This window comes from Xyrauchen texanus, chromosome 8 (assembly GCF_025860055.1).
Source record: "Xyrauchen texanus isolate HMW12.3.18 chromosome 8, RBS_HiC_50CHRs, whole genome shotgun sequence".
Taxonomy (NCBI): Eukaryota; Metazoa; Chordata; class Actinopteri; order Cypriniformes; family Catostomidae; genus Xyrauchen; species Xyrauchen texanus.
In genome coordinates, this window is record NC_068283.1 from 38,221,754 (window position 1) to 38,238,764 (window position 17,011).

The following is a 17,011-nucleotide window of genomic DNA, read 5'->3' on the forward strand; positions in this document are numbered from 1 at the left end:
GAATAACACAAAATGTATTGTTTTTGCTCTGCTGTACCTCACTGCCTGCTGTCCTGCTCCAGCTGCATTACACACCAGCAGCAAGATCTTCAGCATCCCATCAGCTTGGTTGAGGAACTCAGAGGACAATGCTCCGGATGCAGGCAGTCTCTGACTCTCCGGCCCAGAGGACGAAGCATATAGAAAGGACGGAAGACTGTTGTGGAACTCTGGAGACAGAGGGAGAGTTAAGGAGAGGTAGAGGTCACCTGCTAACACTGATCTGTGCTCAGATTTATAGTCTCTATGTAGCAAAATAATGTCAAACTTGATTGAGCTACAAAGCAAGGAGAGAGAGACACAAGTATATGTGAAAGAGACAGATGGAGACATGCAAATGGAGCACAGCAGACGGTAGACTGAAAACAGTGGGGTGTATTATCTGACACCAGCCATCACACACAAACACACACTATAAATGGAAGTCGAGCTTTCAGATGTTGTTTTCTTCCAAATACAACATGCTTGTGCAGCAAGCATGTAGAAATATGAAAGTTAAGTAACCAAAGGATTTAAAATGTAGAAACAATTATAAATAAGAAATTTGTTGACAGATTTCCTCAAAAAGCGTAAACAGTGTCTGTCCCTGATTGGTTGGGCCTCCTGACCAGCCCAACATAGGTACAATGGCTCAACCAATATCATGTCGGACTATTTGTGTGTCTGACCAATGGTGACTCAAGTAATGCAAATATTATATCAAGACACACAGTTCAATTGATCAAGGACATTGATTGCAGAATTATCTTTATAGAAGTAAATTCATAACTAATGTCTTTGAAGCATAACATTTTTTTTATGTGTTTTTGTTTTTAAAGTGTTTGTATGTGCTTCAAATTCCTTGTATATTTTATAATTGCCAAATTAAGTAAACTATTCACCACCATATATGCAACCATTCAACTTGGTAATGGTTTTCAGAGCCAAGCATATTTGTCAAGTACAATTCAAAGATAAAACACGTCATCCCAATGAGCATCTGGACAACTGGGCCATTCGTTAGTATATGATTAGGAAAAATATGTACCTCTATCCATTTATTAAAGTCATTTTCAATCTAACTACTGATCAAACATATTTTAATAATTCACTATTATTAGCATAAACACTGGCCAATGACTTATCATGATTTATGAGACCTCATCAGTAATGACCAGTGATGTTACATGATATGAACACATTACAGCGAAATGTCACATGTTTCGTCACAGACACACAGAGGGCTGCACGGGTTTTTAATTAAGGAGGGACGGTTTTATGGGTGAACATAATTACGCTTGTGTTTCCCAGCATTCAATCTCAAGGTCTTCTTATATCTGGTTTCCAAATGAAGAATGGGGAATGCATCAGAAAGACCTGTGCCAACTCTAAGTGGGTATGCACGTGCAAGCTTTCTTTTCTTAATTGATGAGCCCTACTGAGTAATCAGCATGTGTGCGTTAGGTGCGATCACTCAGGAGAAACTCAGAGATATTCTTAATTAAACACCTCTTCTCTCCACAGATCTCAACTGCACAGGACACTGCCACAGTAAATCTCCTAAACCTTTGAGAAGACCCAGCTAGTTTTTACATTTACAGATGAAAAAGCCCATGCAAAGTCACCATATGTTATTGCTATGTGGTTGCTAGGGTGTTCTAAGTGGTTGCTAGGTTTTTTTTTTTTAAGTGAGAGAACGAGTCTACCATCAGGTCATATTGAACCAAAAACAGTAGCAACTTATACATTCATTTAATGCATTTAAGATGCTAAATATCCAGATAAATCATAAATGTATGATTTATACTGTCAGAAGCATAAATACTGTTATTTCATTGTGGTTATATACAAAATGTACAAACTTATTTCATACGTACATGTAGTGCTAAGACAAAGACATTTTCAACAGTATTTTCCCACAGTTACCTGAGATTCGCGGAGATCCGCCCCTGATGTAAAGGGGTGGAGCTTGGAAGGCATAGATGTCACTCTCCGCTATGCTGGTCAAGTCATCGTTATCAAAGAAAGAGCGCTGGAAGCCTGTTGTGTTGATCTCAGTCAGTATTACCTAGAAGTACAGAGGATTAAGAATTACAGACTGATTAAAATGACATTATGTCAGTGTGTCATTATATTATCAGTAGATAAAGGGAAAACCTTTTCCTCCAAAATGTCATTTTCATATTTGAATATGTCTATTACAGTGGACATGAAAGTGTTAAGTGTTAGAAAAGTAAAGAAATACATTACAAAATGACCATTATCCATTACAGGGTGATAATGCTCTCTTATTTCATAACTGTATGTCCAGTATGTCATAGTTGTATGTAAAATAAAAATGATGTTTTTGGACATGGTACCATAGTAATAATACCCTGTTTATGGGGGGTGCAAAATTGCATTTTGTTTTTATTTAGTACTGCCCCGAAGAAGCTATTTGACATAACTCATCCTCTCACACACACACACACATATATATATATATACAGTGAGGAAAATAAGTATTTGAACACCCTGCTATTTTGCAAGTTCTCCCACTTAGAAATCATGGAGGGGTCTGAAACTGTCATCGTAGGTGCATGTCCACTGTGAGAGACATAATCTAAAAAAAAAAAATCCAGAAATCACAATGTATGATTTTTTAACTATTTATTTGTATGATACAGCTGCAAATAAGTATTTGAACACCTGAGAAAATCAATGTTAATATTTGGTACAGTAGCCTTTGTTTGCAATTACAGAGGTCAAACGTTTGCTGTAGTTTTTCACCAGGTTTGCACACACTGCAGGAGGGATTTTGGCCCACTCCTCCACACAGATCTTCTCTAGATCAGTCAGGTTTCTGGGCTGTCACTGAGAAACACGGAGTTTGAGCTCCCTCCAAAGATTCTCTATTGGGTTTAGGTCTGGAGACTGGCTAGGCCACGCCAGAACCTTGATATGCTTCTTACAGAGCCACTCCTTGGTTATCCTGGCTGTCTGCTTCGGGTCATTGTCATGTTGGAAGACCCAGCCTCGACCCATCTTCAATGCTGTAACTGAGGGAAGGAGGTTGTTCCCCGAAATCTCGCAATACATGGCCCCGGTCATCCTCTCCTTAATACAGTGCAGTCGCCCTGTCCCATGTGCAGAAAAACACCCCCAAAGCATGATGCTACCACCCCCATGCTTCACAGTAGGGATGGTGTTCTTGGGATGGTACTCATCATTCTTCTTCCTCCAAACACGGTTAGTGGAATTATGACCAAAAAGTTCTATTTTGGTCTCATCTGACCACATGACTTTCTCCCATGACTCCTCTGGATCATCCAAATGGTCAGTGGCAAACTTAAGACGGGCCTTGACATGTGCTGGTTTAAGCAGGGGAACCTTCCGTGCCATACATGATTTCAAACCATGACGTCTTAGTGTATTACCAACAGTAACCTTGGAAACGGTGGTCCCAGCTCTTTTCAGGTCATTGACCAGCTCCTCCCGTGTAGTTCTGGGCTGATTTCTCACCTTTCTTAGGATCATTGAGACCCCACGAGGTGAGATCTTGCAATTTCCCCGTAGCCCTTTCCAGCCTTGTGGAGGTGTACAATTTTGTCTCTAGTGTCTTTGGACAGCTCTTTGGTCCTGGCCATGTTAGTAGTTGGATTCTTACTGATTGTATGGGGTGGACAGGTGTCTTTATGCAGCTATCGACCTTAAACAGGTGCATCTAATTTAGGATAATAAATGGAGTGGAGGTGGACATTTTAAAGGCAGACTAACAGGTCTTTGAGGGTCAGAATTCTAGCTGATAGACAGGTGTTCAAATACTTATTTGCACCTGTATCATACAAAAAAATAGTTAAAAAATTAACTATTAACTATATTGTGATTTCTGGATTTTTTTCAAATACTTATTTTCCTCACTGTATATATATATATATATATATATATATATATATACACACACACACACACACACACACACACACACACACACACACACACACACACACACACACACACGTCAAAATAGTAACTGAATTTACACACATGATCCTGTCCAGAAGTTTACATACCCTTGGTTTCTAATACGGTGTGTTGCTTTCTTGATGATCAATGACCGTTTGTGTAATAATTGTTCATGAATCCCTGCTTTGTCCTGAGCAGAGAAGATGTCCACTTTTCTTCAGACAAAAAAACCCCAACTACATTAAAATTATTTGGTTTCTCTGCATCTTCTGCACATTTGAGTTCATCCCAACAGTGGCTATATATGAGGTTCAGATTTTGACAATTGAGGGACAAATGCACAACTATAACAAAAGGTATAACCAATTATTGATGCTCAAGAATGCAACATAAGAAGAACCAAGGGGTGTAAACTTTTGAACAGTATGATTTGTGTAAATAAGAGTACATTCTGTGTTATGTAGCTTTTGAAGGGCAATACATAAAAAATATCATCTCTTACAGGCTATTTGTATACATTCTGAAAGGGGTGTGCAAACTTCTGCACTTAACTGTATAGGCTATATAGTTTTTGAAAACGTATATTTAATTTTAGATTTAGTTTTTTCACGATTTAACCACATTTGAGCTTTTTTGAATGTACAAATTCCATGTAGCCTATCCTATCCATATGCCATATTGCATGTGTAATTATGAAATGACTTCACAAACATTCACAACATTGTAACCACATATTCAAAATACAATCCCCATAAGTGGTTGCACTATGTAAAATGTGCAGTGTAGCTGTCTAAATGTGACATTGTCTGATTTACCTCCGTGCTTGTGGGGAAATGAACATTGCAGAAAAATACTCGCTTACATATTCACGTGCTGCATGAAGAAATCGATCGGTTTCTTTCAGCTCGTTGTTGAAAACACATTTTCTTGTTGGTGCATTTCTACTTGTGCTGAGTGACAGCATGACAAAGAGTGCACGCCAAGCGTATGATGTCACTGCCATGGTATACAGATACATTTCAGCAGATTTGGAGAAAGTCTAGAATGAAAGTATCGTCAAATAAACGCGTAACGCTTCGAAATTTCTTCTCTTCTCTGCAAACGATACCAAAGACAATAGCGAGAAGGAAAATGAGTACATCAAATGTAAGTAGAAAAAAATCTGTGAGCCTACCAGCTGAAACCAGGACATAATTACAATGTTAGAGAATTATCGGGACATACTTCTTCAAAACGGGATGTCTGGTCGCCCTACTTAAATGCAACGAGAAAACAATCCCGCAATGAGAAAACAATCCCTCATACAACATTTAACGCCATGACCTTATGAATGTAAGACTTGTTGCTCCGATTTATTATTTCCTTATTTTGCAGAAGGGCGAATTAAGACTTTTTAAGACCTTTTTAACACCCGCGGAAACCCTGTATAAGGGATGTAGGGCGAAGTAGTAGTTTGGGAAGGTGATATATTATTTGCATGAATGAGGACTGTCTGTGCGCATCTGTCACCTGATCTGGAGAGATGTTGCCCTCATCTGCCACCATCCTGCGCAAACACGCCAAAGATCCGAAGAGAGGCACAGCGAGCCCCACTCGCAGATATCGCTGCCCTTTATTGCTAAATACCAGAGTCACACAGACTGGTCTGCCAAAAAATAGAAAACATCCTTTTATGCTCTAAAGGTAGTTTTCCCATCTTTGATAGCATTTCAAAATCTCTTGTAACTTCTATCAAAGGCTGAAAAATATTATAACATGATGGTTTAATGGCAGGCTTGAGATCTTGTGGCGTTCTCATATGTGTTTGAAATGATGACCAATACTAACTTAGATGCTAACAAAAGTCGATAATGTCAAATAACATCAGTTCTTTATGTAAAAAGAATGGGAACTATGCATTTCTTTTAAGCTGAAATGAGTCGATGATGAATTATAAATATATATATATATATATATATATATATATATAGAAATAGAAATAATTGACAATAAATATTCAAATGTTTTATACTCTTGGGACATAAAAAATGCATGAAGAGAAATCGTCAAAGCACTACGTGTGATCATGTGAGGAGAAAATTTAGGTGGGTGTGGCCGAAGCATTCTGCTTGGTCAACTCAGTTTCCAAACGGGATTCCCAAATGAACCTCTCATCATCCCCCAAAGTGACTACATCAAGTGCACCATTATGTATACTCCCACTCACTTAAGAAAGAGACATAGACATAAATCTAGAGTCACATGGCTTAGATATGACCTATGTTTGAAGACCCAGACATAAACTCTTGAGAAAAGGGGTGGAGTCGGTGTGGAGGAGGCATGGAGGTTGGAAGAATTGCTGGAAGGGGTGAGGTAAGTGCTCATGTACTCAAACAGAGGAAACTCAAACAGTTACTCTACACGTGTATTTTGTTCTTTCTTAAAAAAACAGAAATGAAGAATATAAACTTAAATGTTTTGTCACTGTATAGATGCACTGAAATGTGTTTGCCTGCAGTATGTGTGTCTGATAGCGGCAGTTTGATCAGTGACATTATACTGTGGAATGACGGTTTTGTGTTTTGAGCATCTAAACGTTTTTGTTTTCTTCAGTACTTCAGGATTTCCCTTTGCAATCCATCTGCTATAGGGAGGGCATGTGTGCTACAAAATTACAGTTTGAATGCTTTATTGTTTCTGAGTTCAGAGGGGCAAAAAGTTAATTCAGCAACCACATACACACAAAACAGACCTGAACAGACATGCTGGGTAGAATTTTACTCACCTCGTCTGTCTTAAAGGGATAGGGAGAGATATACATAGAAAAGGATCAAACGTGTTGCTCTGCTTAAGACAATGAGGGCACGTCAGAGATGACCTGGAACAAAAAGAAAAAAACATATAGTTAGAAAGACCGAAACACCTCAGTGTAGTACGAGTGGAGGACATGGTGCTCGGAGATAGGGAGGGTGGCGGATTTTGAAGAAGGGTCATCTTGAAGACTGGGGAAATTGGACTTGTTTGTGGGGAAATGTGGCAGATATCTGCTGTTTTTGGAGGGCTTCCAGGGAGAGGCAGTGGAGAGAGAGGTGTAGTTGTTAATATGTGTGATTATAAATAAATATATATTTATATGCCGTGGTGGACCTTCGCAGCATCCGAACGGGAAGGCCCCAAAATATGGACAAGGTAAATCGAGCGGCCCCTTCCCCCATTTTTATTTTATTAGGGGAAGGTGCGCTTTCTTGATTTGGAGATGGTTTGTACATATGTAGCTATTGAATGTGTCAGATGAGCTTTGTGCCAATACGGAAGGAATGGCTTGAGTATTTTGAGGTGCCGGATTTAAGTGGGATCCTCTGTAATGGAGATAGTGTGCAAGCAATTGGAAGTGCTGGATGGGAGTTGGCAGATTGAAAATTATGTTAATGTAATCTAGAATATAAAATATTGTAATGGATTATTCACTATTGAAATGTATTAATGAGATAGCATAAACAGACAAGAAATGTATATATTTATATATACAGGTATATATCTATATATTGCTATATTATAGTTATATTTTTATTTACATGTTTTTTCATCTTTTTGTTGAAACATGCGATAGCCTCAGTCTACCAATGCGCGAGGCTGATGAGCATATGCACTGTTGCTTTTCTCCGTAAATCTCTGTGTGTACATGAAAGAGAGAGAGAGGCCGATGCCCTGTTGATCCACTGATTAACTTTCTTTGTTACAGATTAAACAAAATCACTAGATCTCATCAAGTGGTTGTGTGGTCCTTGTGTGTGAGTGTGTCCGATCCAGACATGCTACACCAGCTTATGGCAGACTGTTCAGGGAAGACCTAAAGCGGCCCGATTGTCAATCACTGGTGAAGGTTGATTTAGTATGACTGGCATAGTATGGGTTACGGAGCCATTGGGGCTGAGATTCATGGTCTGAAAGACATGCAGAGGTTGTGGCACGTGAACAGTTGCTGCACTTGGACAGTGCGTTTGCGCTGTTTGCCGTGTATTTAGAGTTTGTCTTATGGCCCTAAAGATGCCACGGTTGTGGTGCTTGAACAGCGAATTTGCACTGTTTGCAGTGGAATGCACAGCGTTCAATGGAAGAGCATACGATTCGTGTGAGAATGTTATGCTGAATTTTACTGAGCTCGCTCGAAGCTACGAGCGGCTGGATCCGCAGGCGTGGGCCTGCACATAATTCGATGGCAGGATGAATGGGATGAATCCTCGAGAGTGGACTCAAGTGGAGTTTATCAGGAAGAACCCATGTTTTTGTGTGAAAAGGTTAAGCTGCAAATAAGCAAGAACTCACTCTGCTGTACAAATGGGTTGAGCACGGCATTTGACATGAGGGCGTAAGGTAGTCTATGATAGACTTAAATTGATTGATGCAGAGATGAAAGCTTATGGTGAACTGTTAATGGAAGACCTGAAACAGCCCAATTGTTGTCTGTTGCTAGGTGGGTGATAGGTTAATTTGGTATGAGTGGCATAATATGGGTTACGGAGTGGCATACTATGGGTTACGCAGCGGTTATAGAGAGCTGTTTGACATGTATACAGAGACAAAGCAGCAAGTTTGCAGGAGCAGCTTCATGCAGCCGGCCATTCCAGGTGGGAATTCCATTTAGATAAGAGAAAAGTCGTGGAGTGCTGTTTCACATGTATACAGCGCCAAAGCAGCTGGTTTGTGGAAGCAGCTTCAAGCAAAATGGACCACTCCGGATGGAAAGTTCATATGAGAACACATGAACAGTTGAAGAGAGCTGTTTAACATGTATACGGCATTGAAGCAGCCGGTTGTGGAAGCAGCTTCAAGCAATAATCTTCTCCAGCGAATAGAGATTAGGAGGAAAGACAGAGTAAAAGTAGCATTTATAGTGGTAGAGGCCGATTATGTGAAACAAATGAGCTGCTGTGCTGTTCTGATGAAGGTGAATGCTTTGCAGCGGAGTTGCAATCCGATGATGCAAGTCACTTGCATGGGTCTGTTCATGGGCAATGGGCCGGGCCAAATGACGGAAACACTCAATGCTACGTAGATGTAAGCAACTGTTTATATACTTTTACTCTGGCTGTTTAATTGGTTGGATTAAATGAACTTGCTTCTCCCGAACTTTGTTAATAAAACACCATTTACGCAATGCGTGATTTCAAAACCCGTCTAATCATCAGTATGCAGAGCTTGTTAAGAACATTGCTCTCTGTCATTCTGTTTATCTTCAATGAGTTTAAAATGTCATTAATGTTATGTTTGTTACAACAATACTCCACATCATCACAATGCTCTTTTGAGATGTGTCCTCTTCCTATCAGCACCTGTGAGAGACAAATAGAGAGAGAGAGTTTTGGAGCGTTAAGGAAAGGCCTGTTCATCTGCCGCCAGCTGTCAGAGTCTTATGTGAAGACTTCTCTGAGCTTTACTGCAGAAGCTCGCCCACGTATGTCTTATCCCTCTAAAAACACACATCAGCTGCCATTGCTTCAAAATAAACAATGCTGCAGCAGTGCTCCAGTTACACATAATATGACAATCTAAACCAAGTTGTGTGTGGTTTGGGAAGTACTGGTATTTTTCTAAGTACAAATAGTTCTGGTTGAATAATTTTTTCAAACAATATTGCCATCAAAATTTTACAATGCATTACTTAGAATGTATTAGTGCAATGACAAAGTCCCTCTTAAGGCAAGTCAGTCCACATTGAAATCATGAAATTACAGCTCCTATCTACTTAAATGGGGAAATCTCCATACGGCTGGTCAAGATTACGATCAAAGAACATATTTAAAATCAGGTGTACAATATGACAACAATGGTATTATAAATTGTTATTTTTTAGCTCAAATCATGCAAAAAACTATAGTTCCCCTTCTGTCACTCACTCAACGTTGTGTCGATTGTAGTGACACAAGGGATCTCATCTGAGAGCCTCGCATACCTCTGAACTTGAACTTGAGAAAAGGCCAATGTCAAGTTGGCAGACAGAATATGCATGCCCCGCCCCCGAACATACGGGTATAAAGTGAGAGGGCGAGCGAATGCCAGACAGATTTTTACTGGTACTCCCTAACGGAGGCCTCTCTCGGCACATTTCCCCCAGTGAGCCTTCTTGCACTGGTACTGTGCAAGGTCAGGGAGGATGAAGAACAGGTCACCTTGGTGGCTCCTTATTGGCACACCTGGACCTGGTTCTCGGATCTCATGCTCCTCGCGACAGCACCTCTTCCTGCCTAACCCTCTGGCTGCAGATTTGAAGGAGGAATTCGCCGCCAGACCCACCACGAGTCGAGTGCTCTGTGTTGGGCTTGGGCTCCACAGGCATAGTTCCCGCTTCAGGCAAATCCCTGTGATATATTTTCTGCGGCTCGCTGGCAACTCCTCCCCTTGCAGGCAGGATCTACCACCTACCACTGGCTTTTTTTACTTGTAAAGCGGGACTTCCTTTTCTTCAACTGCCATATTGGGTGATTCAATTTATCACATTAATTTTAATACAAGTTCTCTGTCTCAGGCTAAATAGTATCTGAAAATGGTAAACACTAGAGGTCAACCAATAGAACATTTTGACGATACCAATAACTAAGGTGGTGGGAAATGCAGATAACTGATTAATCGGACGATAGTTCTTCAAATGTATTTATAGAATGTCAAAAAAAATTCTTATTCTTTACGTACTATGAAGGGCACAGACAAATATTCCTAAATGAATAAAATCCCAGATGCAGTTTATTGTTCAACCAAAATCCCCCAAAATAACCAGAAAGATCTGGTGCATAACATGGGACTTTTAAGTATAAACAAGCCCATTTTATCACTTTATTAGTTCAAACAGAAAAATCCTCTCCCCTAAAATAAGTGTGCAAGACCTCTTTTTTCATTTGCCCAATATGCGTATCCAGACAACAGAAAGAACAAGTTAAATATTTGGAAGACATTCACACCATGTGGATCTGCATTAGTGAAGGCCTCTTGGGTGGGAGAAGTCATTTAAATTCCAAACAGTATCTGTTGCTGAATGCACAGCAATGAATCTGTGGATCCAGTCTGTACATTTTTAATGCATTTTTTATTTTCAACATTGAGTTTTTCAATGTCTATTGACAATACAGCTATCTAGAGAGCAGAATGGCCAATTGATGATATAAATGTCATTATACATAATATAATTTAAAAAACAGCAAATGGGATGTGCACAAAATTTCTATAGTGAAACAAACACTTTATCCAATATATACTCAGATTCACTTAAACTTGAAAAGTAAAAACTATCCATTGACAAATCTATTGGTGGATTTTGTAACTGACACAAGGGAAAGTTAATACTTCTGTTAATCAGCCAAGCAAACAGCCATAACGGCCGACTAATCGGCCTGGCCGATACATCTGTCTATCGCAAGACATCTTTGCATTGAAAACCGAGTGATTAGTTTGACCTGAACTGGTTTCCCAGAAATGCAGAGTTGAAAATAGAGGTTCAATATGCAGAACTGCAGGAGGATGAATGCAGAAATGACTGCTGTTGTAGCCCATGTAGCCATGTGCATTCTGAGATGCTATTCTGCTCACTATAATTTTACAGAGTCGTTATCTGAGTTACCGTAGCCATTCTGTCAGCTCGAACCAGTCTGGCCATTCTCCGCTGACCTCTCTCATCAATAAGGTGTTTCTGTCCGCAGAACTGACACTTACTGGATGTTTTTTGTTTTTGGCACCATTCTAGAGACTGTTGTCATGAAAATCCCAGGAGATCTGCATTTACAGAAATACTCAAACCAGCCCATCTGGCATCAACAATCATGCTACTGTCAAAATCACTGAGATCAAATGTTTTCCCCATTCTGATGGTTGAGTTTATATTAATGTTGATCCGTCCATGTAGATATTTATGTGTGTGTGCTTGGGCTTGTTTTTTTGGACACACCCGCTGGCCAGGTGCTTGTGCAAAACTGTTTTGTCAGCAGCATTTGGATGGTGATAAACAGTAATTTCCAACATTTGTCATAGAACATCACAGAATGAACATAAAATTGACAAATTAGCCAGCTACAAGCAGATGAAGATTGAATAAATAAATGAATAAATATGCATGAATGCCATAAGAGAGGTATAAAGAAATGTAATGATGTCTCAAACTTCAATGAGAACATTGGTAACAGCTTAAAACACAACAGAATGAGTGACAGAAACTGGTAAAGACTAATTTCAATGGAGAACAGCAATGAAGGCAGAGTGAAAAACTTCATCTGTTAAAACTGCTCTGAAACGCTTCAGCCACTGGAGCGAGAAAAAGATGTATGTTGGGATGGACTGTATGGTCTGTAAGTTTCAGAACATGATTCATACACAAGAAATTTTCCACCTAAAGGTGTCATTTTGATTATTTGTTCAGTATGAACTGTTTTATACATGTACATTTATTGCAACAAATATTGTTGGGATGGTAGACATTTGTTTTCAAAGATGCCTGTACAAAATGTTGATTTAAGCTGCTTATATTGTGAAAGCAATGCTAAATCAGTATTAAATGCATGTATTCACATGTACAGTAGTTGCAGCATTTTTCAACAGTTGAGGTTTTGCTTCAGTATATGGGGCTACATGGTTCACTAAATACATCCAAAAACCAATTAAGTAGGTTATTACCCCAAGACATGCAGCCTGAGGGTGAAGTTTCTGGAGATACTGTACTGCCTGAAGGTATTTTCCTTAGAAATTTAAATGGACCAGTAAATCAAGGAATTTTCTTCTTTGAAGCTGACTTCAATGCAGGTCTCTTGTGGACCACCAAACCATCTGGCCTGACTGGAGTTGGTTGATGATGATGGTCAGCTTGGACCTTCTGTCTAAGAACAGCTTGGTGCAATCGGACATATGCCGCCTCTCAAATTTGCTGGCCCCAACACGCTCAATTAACAATATTGGTTACCACAGATGATTAGCTGGGCTCTGGGAACAGACGGGGCCTGTATCCCAGGAGTTAGCATTAACTGATTCATCACATCTCATAGCAGATACCGAAGTGCAAAAGGGTCAGATCTGTAAAGCTGGTCCCAGTAACCAGTTCATTTGTATTCTCTAACTTGAGAAATGGCAGTGTAAATGCTGTTAACACAGAATCCACAATACAAATGTGCTGCTTTCGAAAGCATTGTGTAACAGGCCTTATAGGCCTGTATACTGAATATGTAAGGGATAATGTACAGTCAGCCGGTTGTTATCGCAGAATATTCTTTATTATCATGTTGACCAGGACCCTGATGAGGAGGGGTCTTGTATCACATCGTATTTCTTGCTCTGTAGGTCAATACAATGCAAGTGAATAGGTGTAAAAATGTTGACTCTCCAAAAAGCCCATAAATGCTCCTGTATACTACAGGACCACCTGGAGGCCTTCCTCGAGCACATGGCCAGAGCTCCGAAGTGGCTGCGCTCGCAGTGGGCAGTCCATATGCTACCACTGCTGTCTGGGGAAGCCTGCACAGAAACTCCCGGTTGCCAACCTCCTAGATTATTCCAATTTGAGGAAAGCCATCCTGCAACAGGTTGGCGGCAGCCCGGAACAGCACCGCCGGCGTTTCCGCAAATTGACGCCAAGCATGGTCGGTAGCCAAAACAACAGCATCGTGACGCCTGCCGGTGGTGATTGCAGGCTGAGGAGGAGGGCCACGCCGATGACGTCATCAACATCGTGGTGCTGGAGCAGTTCGTCTCATAGCTGCCGAAGGGGTTGGCGGATTGGGTCCAGTGCCACTGTCTAGCGTCGCTGGAGGAGGCGATCCAGTTGGCTGAGGAACAAATAGCGGCATATCCGGGAGACGGCGAGCCCTTTTCTCTCTCTCTTTCTCCCTTTCCTTCCGCTCCCTGGAAACAAAAAATACCTTCCCCAAAACCAGTTCCCCGGTCCCGTGGGCCGTTCATCCCGCTGTCTTTCACTAACTCACTCTGTTCTTCCCCACCGGCTGGTGAATCTGCTTTTGGTAATGTGGGCATGAAGTCTGGGCTGGTCTGCTGGACCGCTGGCTGGGGAGGCAGTGCCAGGGCCGTCTAAGTCAGCTCCATGTCAGGATGACACAAGGGATGGGGAAGCCGCAGGATTTCCCTCTGGAGCAGATGTGAGACGAACCCCTTAGGCATGCCTTTGACCATGTGAAAGTGATTGATGGTCAACGCCTCCAGCTAGTCATTGCACTCTCCTACCCATATTTTAAGATTATTAAGGATCAGTTGTATCAAGTGACACTGGACACTCAGACTAAAGATACAACACAATTGTTAGTATCGAAGAGCCGGTAACCTAGGACAGAAAAAAACATTAAACCATCTGATTCTGTTGGATGGGCATTCACAGGGATGTTCTCAGGTGGTGTGCGGCATGCTGTGAATGTCAGCATGGGTTCTCGGCACCACTGTAAAACACTTTGTTCGGGCAATGGAGGAGTCAGGACAAAGCGAAGCAGGTTCGAGGCCAGTTTTATTCTCTTGAACCTTCTTTTTACACACAATCGACGGTAACCGTCAATAACTCACAATAACAAACATATAAAGAACATCAGCTTTCAGGTTGCTCTCTCTCTCTCCTCTCCCGCACTCGGTGTCCCTTTTATGTCTCCCTCTGCATCACTATAACAAGACACAGGTGTTAGGGTTAATTATAAACCAGGTGAAAAGCCTTACCGCTCTCTCTCTCCCACAGACCAACACATGACCACGTCCCCACGCCACAGTGCCCTTCGGAAGAATTGCCATGGACCTTGCAATAACACAGGAAAATTTGCTCCAGGCTCAAGAGCGTCAAAGCCGGTTGTATAATAGGGGTACTCAGCTATGGGAATTTACACTGGCAGGTAAAGTCCTTGTATTACTCCCCACATCGAGCTCTAAATTACTTGCCAAGTGGCAAGGACCCTTTGAGGTCACACAGAAATTTGGGGAAGTCGATTATGAGCCGGAGCGCATCAGATTTACCACCTCAGTCTCCTAAAACCTTGTGTTGTAAAAATGCTTAACTTGTCTTCTGCCACAATATATGTATATGACGTAATTTGAATGATCTGAATTATAATATTTATTATATATTATATTTATTATTATTTTAATTACTACATTCTCTACTAATTTATCAATATTGTAAAATAAGTAAATATTGACATATGCAATTAATTGTGATTAATTAATCGGCACATAATTTAAATAACCGATTGATAGCCCTACTATATAAATATAATTAAAAATTTTAAAAGTCATGGAATGTCTATACTAAATATATACATTTTCTAGTTTTGCTCTATTCTTAAATATTTCATCCCCTACAGTAGATATTGCTCTTGTGTACTGTAGAGTAAAACATTCTTACAAGCAGAGGTGTAGTGGTAAAAAAAGAGGTGGGTAAACTATAAATTCTGGTGGACCATGACGTGGTCACCCGGTAAGGTGGGCCACTGCCTACCGGTGTATGTGTATCCTGATGACATCGCTATAGGCTATCATTTGATGGTACTACCAAGGGTATCACTGGTTGTTCCCTCATCATAGGTCACACAATCACTATTCAATTCATACATTAATATAAGTTCTTGTTAAAGAGACCCAAGAAGGAATAATATGGTTGAAATCTATAAAGTTTACTAAATGACAAAACAGAGAGAACAAAAATATTTAAGAGAGATAGAGAGGGAGGCTTATATCCAGGGCGTCCAATGCAATACACTTGTACATAATGATTAGGGATTTGGGATTATTTTCATAGTCGATTAATCTGTTGAATATTTTCTCGATTAATCAATTAGTTGTTTGGTCTATAATATGTCAGAACAATGTGGATCAGTGTTTCCCAAAAGCCCAGGAGGATGACGTCCTCAAATGTCTCGTTTTGTCCACAACTCAAAGATATTCATTTACTGTCACAGAGGAGAGAAGACACTAGAACATATTCACATTTAACAAGCTGGAATCAAAGATTTTTTTACTTTTGTCTTAAAAAATGACTCAACCCGACTAATTGATTATCAAAATAGTTTAGATAGTAAAATAGTGCAGATTAACGACAGAAGAATGAATCTGGTGCCACATATTTAAAAAAAAAATTTTTTTAAGAAAAAAGCTTCCTGCTGATTGGTCAACACTGACAGTAATGCAGCCAGGGTTCCCCATACGTTCATTTATTTGTGGCGGCCGGCCACAATATCAACGCTGACCGCCACACATTGAGTTTCGATTTATTTTTTATTTTTTACTAAGCCTATTTAAAATCGTATTTGATTGCAGAGAGCCGTAGCGCATTCGCGGAGCACTAGGCTACCTCTCGCTCATCCCTCTCTCTCTCTCTCTCTCACCCGTACCTCTCGCGCGCTCTCTCCGTCATGGAACACCGCTGCATAAATCTGTCCAACACAGCACTGTCAGTTATTACTTATTAGCCAGCATGCAAGGAGCCTAGCTAATAAGGAGAGCTAAGTTATTGTTAGAATACAGCTGGATTTTTGAGGTCAGCACGCTGTATATAGCTGGTAGTAGTCAATATCGAAACGGAAACACTGGCAGCAGCGCATTATGAAAGACTTCGTCTTAGGTTTAACAACCTATGAAACTAATAATGAACAATATACTAAACTAAACTAAACTAAACTAAACTGAACTAAAACGACATAAGCTTAATTTAAAATGGCTTAGGAACTATCTATTTAGAGGTGGATAAACGCAATTTAGAGGTGGATAAACCCACCTTGGAGGTGGGTAAACGCTATTTCCGAATTTTGGGAGGTGCGTAAACGGCGTTTACGTGCGTTTAGCCTCCACTACATCCCTGCTTACAAGCCATAGTTATGTGTAGTGATGATTTGTGAGCAAATCATTCTTTTGAGTTGATTTATTTTAAATGAATTGGTTGAAGCACAAATCGTTCAAAATGATTAATTAGCAAATCAGCCTTAAGTATTACAAAGCCATATCCAATAATCACAAACAACTTAAAGTAATAAAAAATGGAATCCAAACACAGCATGTGCCAGCCAGACTTCACTTCAGTCTACTATGACGGACTTCACAGAGGATGAAT

At 40.3% G+C, this 17,011-nt stretch overlaps 1 protein-coding gene across 2 annotated transcripts in view; it reads right to left on the minus strand.

Annotated features, from left to right (window-relative positions):
* Positions 1–17,011, minus strand: part of LOC127647149 (ubiquitin carboxyl-terminal hydrolase 43-like) — an 87,579-nt gene that overhangs the window by 34,451 nt on the left and 36,117 nt on the right. For both annotated transcript variants that reach the window (XM_052131229.1, XM_052131228.1), the window contains exons 4-7: positions 6,728–6,820; positions 5,473–5,608; positions 1,945–2,086; positions 38–209 (exon numbers count right to left, since the gene is read on the minus strand). In XM_052131229.1, coding sequence (XP_051987189.1) covers positions 38–209; positions 1,945–2,086; positions 5,473–5,608; positions 6,728–6,820 — 543 coding nt within the window. The remainder of the gene's footprint in view (positions 1–37; positions 210–1,944; positions 2,087–5,472; positions 5,609–6,727; positions 6,821–17,011) is intronic.